This window comes from Triticum aestivum, chromosome 6A (assembly GCF_018294505.1).
Source record: "Triticum aestivum cultivar Chinese Spring chromosome 6A, IWGSC CS RefSeq v2.1, whole genome shotgun sequence".
In the NCBI taxonomy this organism is placed as follows: domain Eukaryota; kingdom Viridiplantae; phylum Streptophyta; class Magnoliopsida; order Poales; family Poaceae; genus Triticum; species Triticum aestivum.
The window spans coordinates 563,386,601-563,405,644 of NC_057809.1; the positions used below are offsets into that span (position 1 = coordinate 563,386,601).

A 19,044-nucleotide genomic window follows, 5' to 3' on the forward strand; every position below is an offset into this window, starting at 1 on the left:
CCCCTACTGTAGGAAAACTACCCCTAATTATTAGGTTTGAATATCAAAGATTTCTCAGAGTTCATGCATAACCTATCTTCTTCGCCCCCTCAAGAATCTTCATCAAGCTCCGATGACTAAAAATCTAGGTTTCTAACCAGTTCCGACGAATCAAACCAATTTGCGAAGTGCTAGTGGCTGCGTACATCACGACAAGTGTAGCGCATACAACCAATTATGAAACATCTTCTGCTAGACTTAACAAAATGTTGCATCAAATTTGACAAAATTGGTAATTGCAAACCCATAGACATTAACTCGATGAAATGAAATGAGTAATGTTCACAAAGTAAGCAGGTGTAAAACTTACTCGCTGATCGCCTCGTAGACTGACCCGAATGATCCGCTTCCGATATGCCCTCCCTTGATCCAAGATGTGATGGTTCTCCTAAACCGCCTGTTCGGCGACGGCGAGACCAAATGCTCGATGTCACATGAATTGGACTCTGCAACAACGAGAGCCAGGGCACCAGTGGCCTTCTCCCTTGTGGCCTCCACAACCACTTCTCTTGTCCTCTCCTCTCGTGATATTTCCACTTTGGCCAATTTGTCATTCCCCTTCCCTTCACCTGCATTCTCCGGCTCAGACACAGCAGTGACCTCTCGTGTAGAGGTCTCCACTCTCTCTGATTCGACCAATATGGCTTTGGATTCGGCCCATGGTCGTTGATATGATTTTGCTGAAACTTGTATGGTCTCCGATTGGACCAATTCGGTGGCCAACCCAGCTTCCTCCCCGTCGCCGGCTGGCTGCAACCTAGAGGCGACGACGACGTCGCGTCCCGAAATTTCAGGAACCCCCGACGGCAACGCCGCAGGGGACGGCTCCTCGAGCGAGGCGGCGCGGCGGGCGGCGTTGGCGGCGGCGTAGACGGCCGGCGGGATGGCGAAGTCCTCGGGGCCGGAGAGGCCGAGCTGGCGGAAGAGCTCGGCGACCTCCTCCCCGCCGCCGCGGCCGCCGTGGATGCGGAAGCTGGTCTGCGACGCGTACCCGGCCCTGGCGCCAGGGGAGGCGCGGGCCGCGCGGTCGACGCTGAGCTGGATGCGGCCGTAGGCCGCGAGGTCGTCGTCGCCGGCGGCGCCGGCGTCCGCGGAGTAGGAGGAGTTCCGCATGGCGTTGGTGCGCGCCAGCTGCCGCGGGCGCGGGCGCTGCGGCGTGCCCATCGGTGGCGGGCGCGAGCCGGGCCGAGCAGAGCAGCGCGAGCGGAGCGGAGGGGAGGGGAGGGGAGGGAGCGAGAGACGGAGACGCGTCCGCGGTGTAGGGGGACGGGGTTTGACCCGGGCGGGGGTTAGTGCGACGGCGACCCGGCCGTGCCTCTGACTTGGTGGGCTTCTCCTCTGTTCGCCGCTTGCTCTGTCGGGAAGGTGGGAGTCGCTGTGCGCAGCGCGCGCACGTGTGTTTGCGACGGCGAGGGGGCCGTGCCCGTGCCGGCGATCGGACCGGCCGTGGGTGCGCCGTGCGTCAACGCGGCAGCGGGAGGGAGGGGAGGAGCAGGTCGTGCCCCAATCTGCTGCACCGCGACGCAAGAATGGACGAGCAGCTGAGCACAGAGCACCAGGGGAAGAAGCAAGCCGTTGGGTCAGCGGGAGGGAACAGTCGTCAGGGAGCATATAGTAATAGCGGTCAAAGATGGATGTTTCGTGAACGACAAAGGTGGAGTATGTCAAGGACGATGGATGGATGCTTCCTCGGCTCCGCGACGACGGCGACCACGTCTCTCTCTTCGTCGATCGGTCGATGGCGGCCTTCCATCGCCTACGTACGTGCCACCGCCGGAGACGGCGACCTGCCTGTCGTGTCGCCTGGTGGTGCTGCATCCGCCGATCCCAGCCAGCTGTCGCTCCAAGGCCGAATGTTTTGCTTTGTGTACACTCTCACATATGTGTATTGCGTATGTGCAAAAATTCATAACCATATACTTTCACACGTGGCGTACAGAAAAAAGACAAAAACATATTTCTAAAATGGGCCGCTTTTTTTGTTGTTGGGCCGGAATTTTGTCTTTTTTATACAGCCTACAAAATACAAAAATTTCAAATGATTTTTTCACACGCGCATGCAGTAATCTAATAAGTTTCTATGTAATTTTTTTTTGAATTTATTTGAAACTTTAAAATATGACTTTTGATTTTTTCAAAAGTACCAAGCTCCCTGGAGCTCGGCCTCCGTTGGCATTTTCCGCTCTTACCGGTCACATCCTCCTCGGCAAAAACTGTTTGCTTTCTCCTATAGTCATGTATCTAAATATGGGCTAAAAAACGTATCTAAATATGTAAGCGTGCACTTTGTTTTCATGCCAACACATGCCTTATTCTATATACTTAAGAAATTCATCCTCATTATAGGATTTATCTCAACATGCAAAGTATCCACATCATCACCATGCCACCTTCAGCTGTTCTGTTGAAGCATCATCATTTTCTGCCGCTGACACGAAGGAGGAGTCACTGATATAAATTCCAAACCAATCCTCCCCAATTAACTCCCCCACTCATCTCCCCGTTAATTCCCCCGCCCATTGATTTCCATAAATAGATCATATTCATCTTCTTCGCATAATCGGAGGAGTAACAAATGGAGAGATTCTTCCCTTTAAGTTTCCATCATCATAAGAGCGATTCTTACCCTTCAAGTTCCATCTTCATCAGATTAGCTCTCCCCTTTAAGCTTCATGTAATGTTTGAGTAATGTATTGTCAAATCATTGTGTGTGCGCATATCCTTCCATGCAGGTTGATTCCCCAAATTAATTATTTAGTGTTTCCTTAAAAGTTCAATTAAAGTTCATTGTAGAATTGCTACTGATCTGATTTGTTAGTAGGTTTGTTTCATTTTTTCACAGATTTTACCATCGTGCATCGCTAAAAAGGACCTCTGAAGAATTTACCTTACAAAAAAGCACAATGCTTTTTTGATTGTATAACCCCCATAATATTGTTTGTTGTTCTTTCCACATATATTATTTGTAAATGCAAGTATGTGCTGAATGTATTTCTGACGAATAATCAAAATGTCTTGGTGTTTGCAGGTTAATTTTTCCTCAAGTTTGCAGTTGTCTTCCAATCATTCTCATATGAAAATGCCGTGAGTTACTTTAGCATATACTAGCTTACCCCCCGCGGCGGCACGCCGCGTCCGTCGATATGGTGCGGCTATATGAATTATGTTTTTTCTTGGTAATAAGTGTTGTTATTTTAGGATGCCAGATGATCGCATGAAAACTATGGATGTAGGAGAAAAAAGATGGGAGGATGATGCATGTGAATAAACAGGGGAATACACGATGACGCATCTCCAGTAGGGATGATTTATTTTGCCGAACATGGTGCGAGTCATTGCCAGATTAGATCATCTGGTGTAGCCTCCCATTGGATTAGCTCCTATGATGAAGTAGTAAAGAGACGCAACTAGTCGGAATATATATACACCGTATGTAGTTAATAATTTTTTCCTTCTTCATACATTTTTTTACTATCACCGAGAAGTGACCGAGCCAAGCAGGTGGCCAATCTCGTGCACCGTCGCTGACTACTCCAGGGAAGCAATCGCGTCCAGCGACGACAGGGACACGTCGCCGGCGGTCACCCATGCCTTTGGGGCGCCCAAGTGGAACCAGCTCGCCAGCGTGCCCGTCGGTCGTCGAACACCTCGATGTCCCGTGGTGGACGTCGACACCCTCCACATGGTAGCGACAATGATGCAGTTTCTCGCTCGGCGAAGTAGCAGCGACAGAGGCTGGACGCGGCTCCTCCCCGGCAAGCCCGGAGGTGCAGCGTGGAGAGAGCCCGCGGGAAGCCACCCTGAACCTTGGAGCGCGGCTCCACAACTCGCGATGGCCGATCTTGCTCTGTATTGCATGTCGAAGAAAGGAGGAGCCTAGGAGGGAGGGGCATGCCCGGCGAGGAGGTAAACGATGCTCCTTTCCATCCCACACGAGAGAAGCGGAGGGAGGCTCGATGTTTTGCGCCGATGCTATTTCTCGGTGGTGCTTCGGTTGAGATGCGAAAGCGAGTGATGACCACAGAGAAGAGGAAGGAGAGATTTATAGATGCTTATGGCGGTGGACGATTCAATCGGAATCTTTCAGAAAACACCTCGATCATCAAAGGGCGGTAAGCCACAGAGGCATCCAGAAGAAGAAGAGTGGAAGGAGAAGTAAGCGATGAGGCAGATACGAAAGCAATGAAAGCGGCAGATTGGACGGGATGCATGCAGCGCACATGCGAGGGAGACAGAAGGAATGTCCTGTATCTGGCCTAGAATCGCGCCCAAGCGGTGCGGTGGCTGTCTTGGCCATATCCCTCTACCGTCTTGTAATTGGATGTAAATTGCCCGTCCCGCTGCCTGCGCATGTGCTTTGTAACTGGACGTAGTTGCCCATCCCCCGATCACCGCTTCGCCAGACTGTTATTGGTCGGCCACATATCCAAGCAATGTGTTCCGATTGATCTGCATGCATGCGGTGACTGATTTGCCCACGTTCCTTTGCTAAGCATCGATTTGCTTGTTTCTTGTCTGTTGCCGACGACAAAAGCAAAACTGGAAACCAACACACCGCATGGCCGACTTAATTACAACATAAACGGCTAGAAGCACACGCCAGTGAAGCAAGCACGTTCAAAAAATTTAGCCGATGCAGATACGCCCACACATGCATTTGTACACAGCCACATCCCAAAAAAATGCACACGTCAACAGCCCAAACGCCCATAGGTTGCTTTCAAGATCAAACAATCATCTGAACCAAAATCACTAAAGACACCCCAAGTGCACACGGAAAAATGTGAATCAGTTAACAAAATTTTCAACGAAGGCCTACGGCCACCGCGTGATTCTACACGGTAATCTACCAAAATAATGCACGCGTCGCCATCCAGCTGATCAAGAAGTCACTTTCACACAAGTGGGTAAATCTGGAGGCAAAAACTTTTCGAGATATAGTGGTTTTGGTATGTGGAACAGAGAATGTTGACAAGTATAGGTCCGAACAGTTGAAGGAAGATCATAAAAAAACATTTGAAGGAATGTCAACATATTTTTTCTGTCCATTCTCATTAGTCTTGTATGGACCTAAGAGCTGTATTATGAAACAAGATACAAACTGTTCGAAAGTTGTCGAAACTCCAATGGATAAGCATCAGTAGTGATCGCTCCTTATTATTTCTAACCTCTATATTCAATAGTTTTTCGTATTATTTCTAGCATCAGTACTGATCGCTCCATTTGAAGGAATTGGGTAGTTCTCATGTGTCCGTATGATGGATTTACAAAAGCGGAAGAAGTCCCTATGTTATCCATGCCAATCTGGTTGCAAATCCATAAGTTGCCGGAGGGCTTCTGTCGGAGGAACATAGTGGAATCGCTGCTGAAGAAGTCTGGTGAGATCATGGATATGAGGCTGAACGGAAATACCCGGGGTGACTATGTGAGGGTTAGGGTTCGCCATGACATACGTCGACCCCTTACAAAATTCGTGAGTATTGTCAGAGGAGATGCAAGGCAGGTGTACATGGTTCGCTATGAGAAACTTGCCCACTTCTGCAGTGTCTGTGGACTGATTGGGCATGATGTTAAGGAGTGCGGAACCGGGGTTCATGATGTGAAAGACATGAAATATGGGAACTGGCTGTATGCAGATGGTCCGAATAGAGGAAGAACTGATGATGTTGATCGTGGCAACGTTAAGCAGAAGCAACAGCAGCGCCCCCCAGCCAAAGAGAAAGATGGGAAGAAAATTGTTGACTCGGACTCGGCTGATACTACATCTGGCCCGGTGAAAACCAGTACCAGGGATATGCAGGTCGGCCCACCGGCTCGTAAAAGGCTAGCTATGGACTGCGCAGGGGAAGAAATACCTAGTACAACGGCTGCTTTAGCTCTTACCCAAGGGCTAGGAGAAGGCGGTGATGCGCCTTCATCGCCGTGCAATAGCTCAAACAACAAAAAGGCAAGGTTTGACTCCCAGGAGTTTTCGGATGATAGATCGGCGGCCTCCCTAGAGGAGGACCGCCGGGCACAATGAGTATCTTAGCATGGAACTGCCGGGGGGGACCGCCGGACAGTTCGTGAGGTGTTGGCCCTCGCAAAAGCCAATTCCCCGGGGCTGATCTTCCTATCAGAAACACATCAAGCCTCTAGCCAGATGGAAAAACTTAGAAGGAGACTAAATATGAAGGGTTTTGCGGGTGTGTCCAGTACTGGCCTCAGTGGAGGGCATGCATTATATTGGGATGAAAACCTGCAAGTAACAGTACTTGATTCATGTGCACGGTATATAGATGTGAGAATTGTTGACAATGCTAATGACAAAACTTGGAGAACTACCTTTGTGTACGGTGAACCAAGAGTTGAACACCGTCACCGCATGTGGAGTGCTTTGTCGAGCTTGCGGGCGTCTTCGACGGAACCGTGGCTGGTATGTGGTGACTTCAACGAAGCAATGTGGCAATATGAACATTTTTCTCAGTCGCCTCGGTCGGAGAATCAATTGCTCCTATTCTGAGTCTGCTTGGAAGATTGTGAACTACTGGACTTGGGCTTCTCAGGAGCCCATTTCACATATGATAATGGGCAGCAGGGTATGCGGAATGTTCGGGTTCGCCTGGACAGGGCATGTGCGGATGAAGCTTTGAAGGAATTGTTCCCGTTTGCGCATGTGATGCATCTGGCGTCCTCGTGCTCAGATCATGCGCCCATCATGGTGCAACTAGCACATGCAGAAGCACGTCGCAATCAGAATGCTACCAGATATGAAATAATGTGGGAACGACATCCGGGCCTTGGGGCTGTGATTGCGGAAAACTGGGGCAAGAGTAAACCAAGCGGGCATCTGGGGTCAGTTCGTGACGCCCTGAAGGAGATGATGCAGCGGCTGCGGGCATGGAGCAAGGCCAACTTTGGCCATGTCATGTCCGAGATTGAAAAGTTGCGCAAGGAACTAGCAAACTTGCAGATGCAGGACGCGGATAAGGCGGCTATAAGGCAGAAGATGTATCAGCTGGATGAGTTACTGTACCGTGAAGAGATGTTGTGGCTGCAGCGGTCACGTATCACATGGCTCAAGGAAGGTGAGAGGAACACTACGTACCTCCATCGACGAGCTGTGTGGCGGGCGCGCCGCAACTATATCCAGCGCTTGAGGCGCACTGATGGGACGTGGTGTTCGTCCCCGTCTGAGATGGAGTTGATGGCCACCTCATACTTTAAGGAGGTGTTTACGAAGGACCCAACTCTGTCTCCGGAAACGGTTCTTGAAAGGATAGTACCAAAAGTGACAAATGAGATGCACACAACCTTGTGTAGACCATTAACGGAGGAAGAGGTGTCCGATGCGCTGTTCCAAATAGGACCGCTAAAAGCAACAGGCACGGATGGGTTCCCTGCGCGGTTCTATCAGCGGAATTGGGCTGTTATGAAAGGTGAGATTACAGCGGCAGTTATGGAGTTCTTTACCACAGGAGTCATGCCGGAGGGGGTGAACGATACGGCTATTGTTCTAATCCCGAAGGTTCCGGTCCCTAAGGAGCTCAAGGATTTTCGTCCAATAAGTTTGTGTAACGTGATCTACAAGATTGTGTCTAAGTGTTTGGTTAACAGATTATGACCTCTGTTGACGGATCTAATCTCTGAAAATCAAAGTGCTTTTATACGGGGTCGGCTTATCTCTGACAACTCGATCATAGCTTTTGACTGTATCAATCATATTCAGAATCTGAAGACTAATAACCCGGCTGTGTGTGCCTACAAGTTGGACTTATCTAAAGCATATGACAGGGTCGATTGGGACTTCCTATAAAAGGCATTGCACAGATGGGGTTTTTCGGCAACATGGATCGATTGGGTGATGTCTTGCGTTAAATCGGTCACATATTCAGTGAAGTTCAATGGGAAGTTGCTTGAGGTTTTCTCCCCATCTAGGGGGCTGCGACAAGGTGATCCGTTGTCTCCATTTCTATTCCTTTTTGTTGCTGACGCTTTGTCCGCTCTTATTACCAGCTCTGTTGAGAGTGGTGAATTAAGGGGAGTGACCATATGTCGAGGGGCTCCGGAGATATCTCACTTGCTTTTTGCGGATGATACAATATTGTTCTTTGAGGCGTCAAACCAGCAGGCTAACATTGTCAACAGTTGTTGAACACTTACACTTCAGCAATGGGTCAACTTATAAACCCCGAAAAGTGTTCCATCCTCTTCTCTGACAATTGTACGGTGGTGGTGGCAGATGAGGTAAAAAGCATATTGGAAGTGTCCCAACAAGTCTTTGAGCCCAAATATTTGGGCTTACCGGTGCCAGAAGGAAGAGTTCATAAAGGACAATTTGAAACTCTTCAGGAAAGATTGGGAACAAGGTTGATAGACTGGAGTGAACAGTTTGTTTCGATAGGTAACAAGGAAATTTTGATTAAGGTTGTTGCTCAGGCCATCCCTACATATGTTATGAGTGTCTTCAGGCTGCCTGCATCTGTTTGTGACGACTTGACAAGGATGATAAGGCGGTACTGGTGGGGAGTGGAGAATGGTAAGAGGAAGATGGCATGGCTAAGTTGGAAGAAAATGGTGGTTCCCAAATCTATGGGGGGCATGGGCTTCCGTGACATGAGAGCTTTCAATCAGGCCCTGCTTGCTAAGCAGGCGTGGCGGTTGTTGGACTGTCCGGATAGCCTGTGTGCGAGACTTCTGAGGGCCAAATATTACCCTCATGACAATCTTTTGGATACAGTGTTCCCTACTAGCTCTTAAGCTGTTTGGAAGGGGATCGTTCATGGCCTCGAGTTGGTGAAGAAAGGCATCATTTGGTGTGTAGGAGACGGGACACTGATTAGAACGTGGAGAGATGCGTGGATTCCAAGGGGCCATAATTTCCGGCCCATCACACCGAAGCGCAACTGCAGGCTAAACTGGGTGGCGGATTTCTTAACTGAACATGGTGCCTGGAATGAACAAAGGTTGTGAGAACACTTTTGGGACATGGACGTTCGGGAGATTCTCAAAATCCGAACCTCACCAAGAAATGGCCAAGATTCCATTGCGTGGTTTCCGGAGAAGAGCGGGCAATTCTCTGTGCGGAGTGCCTACAGACTCACAACGCTGGGAGCGGATCCGGGAGGTACACCCGCAACGAGCAGCAGTTCAACTGGGGAGAGACCGATCTGGAAGTGTATATGGGCAGCCAAGGTACCCCTCAAGATGAGGATTTCGGCGTGGAAGGTAGTTTCCGGGGCGTTAGCAACGAACGCCTGCAAAAAGTATCGGCATATCTCTACACGAGATACCTGCCCTCTGTGCGCAAAGGAGAAGGAGTCCTCGTTCCATGCCCTAGTCACATGTGATCATGCGCAGCAGCTATGGCAACAGATGCGGATGGTTTGGAACTTGCCGAGCCATGATCTGCTGCAGGACACAGGGCAAGACTGGCTTCTTAACGTGCTTGCAAATTGTGACGAATATATGAGGGCATGTGTGATTATGCTAATCTGGCATATATGGTCTCTCCGATCAGATCTTGTACATGGCAAGGAAGTGCCGTCGGTGGCTACATCAGCTTTATATTTGCAGAGCTATATGCACTCACTAGATCTTTGCACGAGATATTCCACCGATGAAATCATCAAAGGGAAGATGTCTATGCGTAATGAGGCGCCGACAGTTGTACAGAAGGAGGTGTTAGTCCACCCCTGGCCGAAGCCACCTCTAGGTAAGGTGGCTTTATCTGTTGATGGAGCCTTTCTTCAATCTGATGGATCAGCAGCGGCTGGGATGGTACTACAGAGACATGATGGGAGTGTGATATTCTCGGCATACCGATGCATCTTTAACTGCAATGAAGCGTTGGAAGCGGAGTTGCATGCGGTAATGCAAGGGATGGCTCTGGCCATCCAACACTGTGATCTCCCTGTCATTGTCCAGTCCGATTCTTCGGTTGCCCTCTCCACCTTGTCTGGCGACAGTTTATCTAGATCAGCCTATGGACATTTAGTAGCTGAGATTCGTTTTCTCATGGTAGATAGAGAGTTTATTCCCTCGAAAATAAGGCGTATGCAGAATAGGGTAGCAGATCGTTTGGTCCTGTATAGCCGTACTGAGAGTACTACTGCGGTATGGCTGGGTCGAGGTCCACCATGTGTTGAGGACCTCTTGCTTCTTGATTGTAACCCTGTACCTTTGGAATAAAACTCTTCTTCCAGAGCAAAAAAAATAATGAACGTGTCGCCATCCAGCTGATCAAGAAGTCACTTTCACACAAGTGGGTAAATCTGGAGGCAAAAACTTTTCGAGATATAGTGGTTTTGGTATGTGGAACAGAGAATGTTGACAAGTATAGGTCCGAACAGTTGAAGGAAGATCATAAAAAAACATTTGAAGGAATGTCAACATATTTTTTCCGTCCATTCTCATTAGTCTTGTATGGACCTAAAAGCTGTATTATGAAACAAGATACAAACTGTTCGAAAGTTGTCGAAACTCCAATGGATAAGCATCAGTAGTGATCGCTCCTTATTATTTCTAACCTCTATATTCAATAGTTTTTCGTATGATTTTTTATTTGTTATCTACGATGACAACTTTGGTGGTCGTGCTCTCAAATGCTAATTTCCCTATCTATAGAAGTAAGAACATGTCGTCCTATAGTTATCATTCCAAATTGTTATTCTTTGATTGCTATTGAATTGCTTAAGTTCTACACCTTCAGTTCGGCTTTGTGCAATTTTTAAGATTTATTTTACTAACCCCTCTTCATTTTCATAATTGTTCGACTTAACTTACATGTCATTGTTTTGAAACAGATTATCCAAACTTACCAAACTTGGAATAGAATAGACAGAATTCATAAAATGCTTATGGAAGGCCATGTTTAATTATTGAACCAAAAGTTTGATCACCGTGGTAAGTCTAAAAGTCTTCTCCCTTGACTGGACTTGCCTTACTAAGTCAAATTGTATCACTACTTTATTCGATTCCGAAACTTATTTTCTGTCTATTTTTTATAATATTGCTTTCACAAAAAGTAATAGGGGTTCAATCTTTTTGCATAAATTATGTTACTACCTGAAATGGTATGGTTTTGTTCTTACGATCATGTAACTCTCCTTACACACTATCTATTTTCCACTTATCCACTGTCAGCAGTCATCCCCTATTAATGCGGGTGGTTGTTTGTTATCCTCACCAGATGAAGAAAAAGAGTGAGATAGTATGCAGGCAACCGAGAAGAATCATTACCACCTCCCAAGCAAATCTCCAATTGTGGTATATTTATTTGGTTTTTGTGTGTGAGATGTTTTGGATGTACAAATGAATGGTGGGGTCACTATATTTACTAAATGGACACTGAAGCACTAGCTAATGTTAACATTTTATTAAAGGAGATCTTTTGTATTTTTCTAGACAGTTGTTCATTCTTCAATCTAATGAAATGGATTTATTTAGCTTGAGAGACCATGCAGTCAACAAGTATATTCAAATTATTTATATTTCATTTGTCTAATACATATCCACTTTTCCTTGCTATAATTCCCGTAGCAACGTGTGGGGTATTCATCTAGTTTATAACATTGTACAGACCACGTGCAATTTGACCTGACAAAACTGAAAAATAGCAAAACGTTGGCCTTTGCGCAAAGGAACAACAACGAAGAAATAAAAATACAATCTAGACTGAAGAATACCCTGAGTTTCACACTAATGTCCGTCACCTGCCTCCGGCACGACCACAACAGGCACCAAAGAAAAAAATGGCGGATCACCTTCTCACCAAGCTCGACGCGGCTCCATTGCTGATATGCAGCTTTGCGGACCTCTAAGGTGGATCATCCAAGGCAAAGTCATTGACGTTCAACGAATCAGATTGGGGCAACACCCCGGACACAGCATTGAATTGCAGATCTGGCACCCCCGCACGACTAAGGCGTCGGAGGAGAAAACTATACCTACGAGCCACGAACCACGAACCAAGCACATGATCCACCATCTTACAGATGTCCCCGATGCAGACCACAACCAGCATCCGCTTCTGAACTACCTCTGAAGCTCCACGCCGACACTGTAGCATATGTCTACAACAACGCAACCCGAGGACACGATTCTTCCACGAGGATGTCGCCGCCACGCCATCCTTACTTGAATAGACTTTTTTCAAATCCATCCCCAACCCTAGGACCAATTGTCTCGTTGGGGAAGGATTTGAAGTTTCTTTACTTTGGATCATGGCACCATGCACCGGAGTTCCGTTCTAAATATAGTATAATCCATGCATGAATCGCCCTACAAAAGAGCAATGCTATGTATATGATGAATCTTGTACGAACTCAGTACCGCAAACAACCTACACCATTGGATTTTCTCTTTTATTTATAAAAAAACCCATGTGGCTTGAAATATCATCGTACCTTAATAAAAAGGATAAACAAAAACGACTTTAGTAGAACTACTCGAAAAGGATGATGTTTGGCACCCCTACTACTTAGCTTCTAGGTCTGCCACTGGTTTAATCACTTGAAGCCTAAAGTACACCTTTTTAGTTGCTAAAGTACACTTATTAATAGAAAAAGTAGTTCAAAGATGAACTTAGAGTAACCCCAATAGCTCTCGTCTCCTTAAAAAACTATCCCTCGCTAAGTTCTATTAGAATGTCGGGGGATCATTAGGGTTGATCTTCTTCCAATGTTTGAGGACATATATAATGGTGATCTTTCATTATTTCGTCTCAATTTTGGAATTATCACTATTTTACCAAAGAAAGTGGATGTGGTGCGGATTGAGCATTTTGACAAATCTTCTTGTTCAACGCCAGTTTTAAAATCTTCACAAGGGTGATCACTAAAAGATTGTCTACTATCGCTCATACCGTCGTGCGCCCAACGCTGGCTGGGTTTATACCTGGTCGCAATATTCTTGAGGGAGTGGTTGTCCTTCATGATATGATCCATGAGCTTCACACTAAGAAACTCAATGGACTAATCTTTAAGGTGGACTCTAAAAAGGCCTACAACAAAGTAAAGTGATATTTTCTTCAACGAGCCCTTCGTATTTTGTGATTGAATGGTGCAAGCAAGTGGCTTCTTACATTCAGGGTGGACGTGTTGGGGTTAAGGCCAACGATGACATCGGTCATTATTTCCAAACCCTCAAGGGATTGAGGCAAGGGGATCCCATGTCGCGGATCGTATTTAACACTGTGGCAGATATGTTGGCTATTAGCATAGCAAGGGCTAAGGAGTATTGTCAGGTTGGTGGCCTTATCTTGCATCTGGTTGATGGAGATGTGTTATCCTCTAGTATATGGAGGACACTGTCGTCTTTATGGAACATGATATTCAAAAGGCGATAGTATGCTTGTATCTTTTCGAACAACTTTTGGGTCTTAAAATTAAGAGTGAAGTGCATCATAGGTCCTCAAATTATTTCAGAGGTGTCACGTAGGTCCTCGAACTATGAAAATCGTCGTCCAGGTCCTCAAAGTGCAATATGTGTGTCATCTTGGTCCTCAAACTATTTCAAAGGTGTCATGTAGGTCCTTGAACTATTTCAGAGGTGTCATATATATACACACTTATTACACTTCAAGGATTTTAAGGACCTAGATGACACTTTTCATAGTCTGATGATCTATGTGACATCGAAAGAGTTCAAGGACCTAGGATGCACTTCACTCTAAAAATAATTTCCACAAGGCGGCCTCTTCAAATTTGGTAAGTACAAAGAGGAGGAGAGTCCGTACAGGCAACTGTTTCGTTGTGAAGTGGGATTCGTACCGTTCACGTGCCCCGGATTCCTATTCATCAACGCAAGCTCACCAACAAAAAATGGACAATTATTGAATACAACTTCAGAAAGAAGCTCAGTAGTTGGAAGTTGTCATATGGAGGAGAACTTACCCTCATCAACGTTTCCCTTACTAGTCTACCAATGTTCATGCTATCCTTTTTGAGATACCTAAAGGGGTGATGAAAAGGCTAGACTTTTATCAATCTAGATTCTTTTGGCAATGCAAGAGCAGAAACGGAAGTTCAAACTTGCTAAATGAGACATTTTTGTAGGCCTAACGATCAAGGTGGATTGGTCATTGAGAACCTCTAAATAAAAAACAAGTGCTTACTCAGCAAATGGTTGTATAAGCTACTTAATGAGGAAGGTGTTTTGCAAGAATTGTTGCACAAAAAATACCCGAACTCCAAAACATTCCAAGTAGATGCTAAGACCACCTTTTTTTAAGAGAGGTTCCTTTAATGTTGGTGATGGCCAATCGACGAGTTTGTAAGAAGATACTTCGTTGGGTGACACTCCATTTAGCTCTACAATACCCGACCTTATATAATATTGTGTACAAAAAAGCGGATCTAGTGGTTGGCTTTCTTGGAGCTAGTCCTTTGAACATCCAATTTCACAGGGCTTTACTGGGTGACAAATGGACTAAGTGGACCCATTTGGTTTCTAGATTGATGTTGATTAATCTAACACACACATGTCAGATTCATTCCAGTGGAGGTAAACCACTAATGGTATTTTCACTATAAAGTCTATGTATGTGGATCTTATGGATTCTTGTCCTATTTTTCACATAAAATATATCTGGAAAACAAGGGTTCCTTCTATGATCAAAGTTTTCATGTGGTTTTCGCAGAGGGAGATAGTTCTTACCAAAGATAACCTTGTTAAACGTAACTAGCATGGTAGCAAAAAATGTTGTTCTTGCGACCACGAGGAGACAATTAACCATATATTTTTGTTATGTCCATTTAGCACTACAAAAAAAGACACATCCATGACATTTTGGGCCGAACGAAATTTTTTTCTCTCATACATATGACACTTCTATGACGATAATTGTGACAAAACCTAGTATCATCATATATGTGGTGAACTCCTACTTCTATGACAAAAAATCATGACAGAAAATGGGCTTTTCGTCCTGGGCGGGCCGGAGACGCAGCTGCATGACATTCTTTGGGCTGTCCATGATAGAAAAAACCGTGGTAGAAGCGAGGGCGAGGAAAATTTCGGGGAGTTCCCGGTTACGGTGGGAGGTCGGGGGCCGAGCGATGTGTGTTTCTCTCGTACACGTACGCGCGTTTGTGCGAGGCGTTGGCTCTAACTGAAACCGGGTGAGGCGTTGGGCTCTAACTGAACCCGAGTGATTGCACTGCAGGCTACGCGTTACTGAACCCGAGCGATCGATCGATGGCTGTTAACTGAACCCGATCGAGCGATTCCTTCGCTACTGCTGCTAACTGAAGCCGATCTATTGGATGAACAGTGAGCGTTGCGGGAGGGGGGTGGATGAACAGTGAGCGGTGGCGTTGCCTTTGGATGAACAGGACCCCGTGGTATGGAGGGCTAGATGAACAGTAGACGGTGGAGGGGTGCCCATGGAGGGGTGGTTGAATAGGACCCCGTGGTGTGGAGGGCTGGATGAACAGTAAATGGTGGAGGCTGGAGGAGGTCAGGCCCGGCCCTGAGGGGGGCAGGGGGGCGGCCGCCCCGGGCCCCCACCAGGGAGGTAGTGCATGGACGCATGCAAACTAGCGAACTGCCATTGATTCTTCCTCTACTCAAAAAAGGAAACGTAGCGCTATTCTTCCATTCCATCACGTAGCAATCCCATATCCTACACCATCCTTTCCGTCATAAATAACAGGCCATCCTGCTAATTTCTCCTAATTTCCTTCCTAATCCCGGTCGCCGGTTCGCCGTCTCCCCGGTTTCTATTTCCGGGGTCCCCGATTGCGAGACGCTAATCAGGATACTTAGTACGCGCCGCCGCTTTGCTCTCCGCCTTCAGGCGCTGGACATGCACACACACATGGCAGATTCGCCGGCCTAATTTCAGACGAGTCCATATCGAGTCATTGGGTCATCGCTCAACACCCTAGCACCAAAGCCGATCCGATCATCCAAGGTATATTGTATTAGTGTTCTCTGATCCCTACTCCATATACGTTCAGTACTGGTCAAGTAATTTATCCATCACATACATGGGGCATAGCTCGCATCGATCAACCTTTGATGTCATTATTTGTTTATTTTTCCAGCACAATTTAAAATGATATAATAGGTGGATGATGCAATCATAGAAGCGTTCTTGATACAAAAAATCAAGAGAAATACTGGTGCATTGCTGAACCCAAATGGTAAATTGCCGATTGTTGTTGTGGAGAAGATGAACAAATTGATGGGAATTACATATCTGATCAAGAGGGAAATGTTACATCAACATCCATGATAAAAATGTAAGTGGTTCTGAGAGTACAGTTATTTCAATAGGTTCACATTTTTTGGGGGGAAATTTAAATAGGTTCACATGCACACTCTGCTAGCATCGATGGTCATCCAGTTTTGCATTTTTCTGAATTAAAAATTACTAATTGACTTTGACAAATGGTGTAATGTCTTCTATGAGGATTTTCGAGTATGTCAAGGAAGTTGATTTTTATCCCAATGCCTCAATTAATTATCATCTTATTTGCAGTGCATGTAACTGTCACATTAGTTGAAATAAGTTTTTCAGAGTTAAGAGTATTGCATAGCTATTTGAAATCTACAATGACTCAGGAGAGTTTAAATGGTTTGACAACAAGATGCATTGAGCAAAAATTATCGGATAAGATTGACATGTACCATTATTTTTTAAGTGACTTTGCATCAAAGAATGTTATTTTTTGAAATGATAATATGTAAAATTATTTCATATGTATATTGTTTTTGACGAATTTAAATGATTATTGGTAACATTTCATATATTCATATTTATCACTATATTGTCTATACTAAGGGCCCCAAGTTCTGGTTTCGCCCCGGGCCCCCAAAATCTCAGGACCGGCCCTGGAGGAGGTCAACGGTAGCCCGTGGAGGCTGGAGGAGGTCGACGGTAGAGATGAACAGTATCCCGTGGAGTCCCGTTTTACGGCACGCCACACCCCTCCCGATGAACAGGACCTCTGTTTCATCCGTTTTGCGGTACGCCACACCCCTCCCGATTAACAGAACCCCCCGTTTCGACCGTAGGAGGTCTGTTTCCTCCATTCTGCGGTACGCCAGGCCTCGTTTTCATCGTCTGTTCTGTCCAAGCCCTCCCGATGAACAGACCACGCATTCCGTTCCGACTCAGCCGATTGGCTCCCACGCGTTCCGTTGCCTCCCGATGAACACGATGCATTCAGTTGCCTCCCCATGAACACGACACATTCCGTTGCCTCCCCATGAACACGACGCATTCTGTTGCCTCCCCATGAACACGACGACGACGCTGTTTCTCCGTTTCGACCCAGCCATGTACACGAGCCCTGGCCGTACGTATGCACGAGTAGGCGTTCGAGACCCCGCCCGTATGTACACATATGTGGCCGTATTTTCTTTCTTGCACCCTGGCCGCTGTACGTACATGTACATGCTATGTGCGTGCCTCTACTACGACACATGCGCACCTCTACTACGACACGTGTGCGCCTCTACATCGACCAGTATGTATGTACACGTTTGCAACCAGAATGACAACGCTATGTACGCTTTGACCAGGTGGGTCCCGACTGTTAGGCACTTTCTTGCGTGCGAAGATGCAGCTGGTGGGTCCCAGCTGTCAGGGGGGCAAATCATTTTGTTTTTTTGCCCGGACGCACTTCCTTGCGTGCAAAGGTGTAACTGGTGGGTCCGAGCAGTTAGGAGGGGAACGTTTTTTCGCGAAATACGGTGGCCCGTCCGGTGGGTCCCCATTATCAGGTGGAGGAATAATTATTTTGCACGTAATAAGGAGGCACTTCCTTGCCGTGGCCGTGGACCCAGCTGTCAGCCTCTCCACGTACAGTCCACGTCCGATGGAAGGCGTTCCTTGACCACTCCGTGCCGAGAGCACAAGGGCGGTGGACGATGGCGAGGCCTAGGAAGGGGACGACGCGGAGCCGGGGAAGACGCGACAGTGGATGCCCACGCGTAGAGGAGTACGGGGGTTCACTGGTTTGCTGCGGTGTGAGGCTGCCGTCGCCGCAGAATAACAGGGGGTGTGGGTGAGTAGAGGGATGGCCTGGCCAGCGGTGGGACTAGTAGGAGGGCGGTGAGGCCTCCGCCGCATCGAGCCGGCCACGGGAGGCAGGAGCACGAGGCACGACCTACGCTAGTTTGGGCGGCTGGAGCAAGAAGACCAGAGGTTGAAGAAGCACTACGGCCGTTGGATGGACATCATACGGTCACTAGAGCTAGAATCGTGCATATTGACTAAGTTGACAAAGCTCTCCATCCCCGTCAACTTAGTAGGCCCACAAGTCAGCCTGCCACTATACTGGGTCCCAGCTAATAGGGGGAGTATTCATTTTTTTGTGCGTAATAAGGAGGCACTTCCTTGCGTGCGAAGATATAGCTGGTGGGTCTGAGCTGTCAGCGGCGGTGATGTTTTTTTCGCAAAATACAAAGGCCCTTTCGGTGGGTCCTTGATGTCAGGTGGAGGAATCATTATTTTGCGCGTAATAAGGAGGCATTTCCTTGCGTGCGACCGTGGACCCAGTTGTCGGCCTCCCCACGTACAGTCCACTTCAGATGCATGGCGGTCGTTGACCACGTTGACCAGGTCGTGCCGAGAGCACCAGGGCGGTGGACAACGGCGAGGCCTAGGAAGGGAATGACACGGAGGCAGGGAAGACTCGGCAGTTTGTTTCCCACACGGAGGGGAGTACGAATGTAAGAAGGTTTACTGGTTCGTCTGTCGTCGCCGGAGAATAACAGCAGGTGTGGGTGAGTAGAGGGATGGCTAGGCCAGCGATGGGAGTATGGTGGGGTGGTGAGGCCTGCTCGGCAGCAGAGCCGGCCGCGGGGAGGAGGGAGCAGGCAGTCCTGACGGCGCTTGTTTGAGCGGCTGGAGCAGGAAGAGCAGAGATTGAAGAAGCACGACGGTCGTTGGATGGACATCGTACGGTCACTGGAGTTAGAATCATTCATATTGACTAAGTTGACAAAGCCCTCCATCCCCGTCAACTTAGTAGGCCCACAATTTAGCCTCCCACCATGGTGGGTCCCAGCTAG

At 47.3% G+C, this 19,044-nt stretch overlaps 1 protein-coding gene across 2 annotated transcripts in view; it reads right to left on the reverse strand.

Annotated features, from left to right (window-relative positions):
- Positions 1-1,625, reverse strand: part of LOC123128541 (mitogen-activated protein kinase kinase kinase 3) — a 6,264-nt gene extending 4,639 nt beyond the window's left edge. For both annotated transcript variants that reach the window (XR_006463185.1, XM_044548574.1), the window contains exon 1: positions 350-1,625. Coding sequence is in view for 1 of the 2 variants with exons in the window: in XM_044548574.1 (XP_044404509.1) it covers positions 350-1,203 (854 nt within the window). In the remaining variant the exon portion in view is untranslated. The remainder of the gene's footprint in view (positions 1-349) is intronic.
- Positions 1,626-19,044: the final 17,419 nt, after the last annotated feature.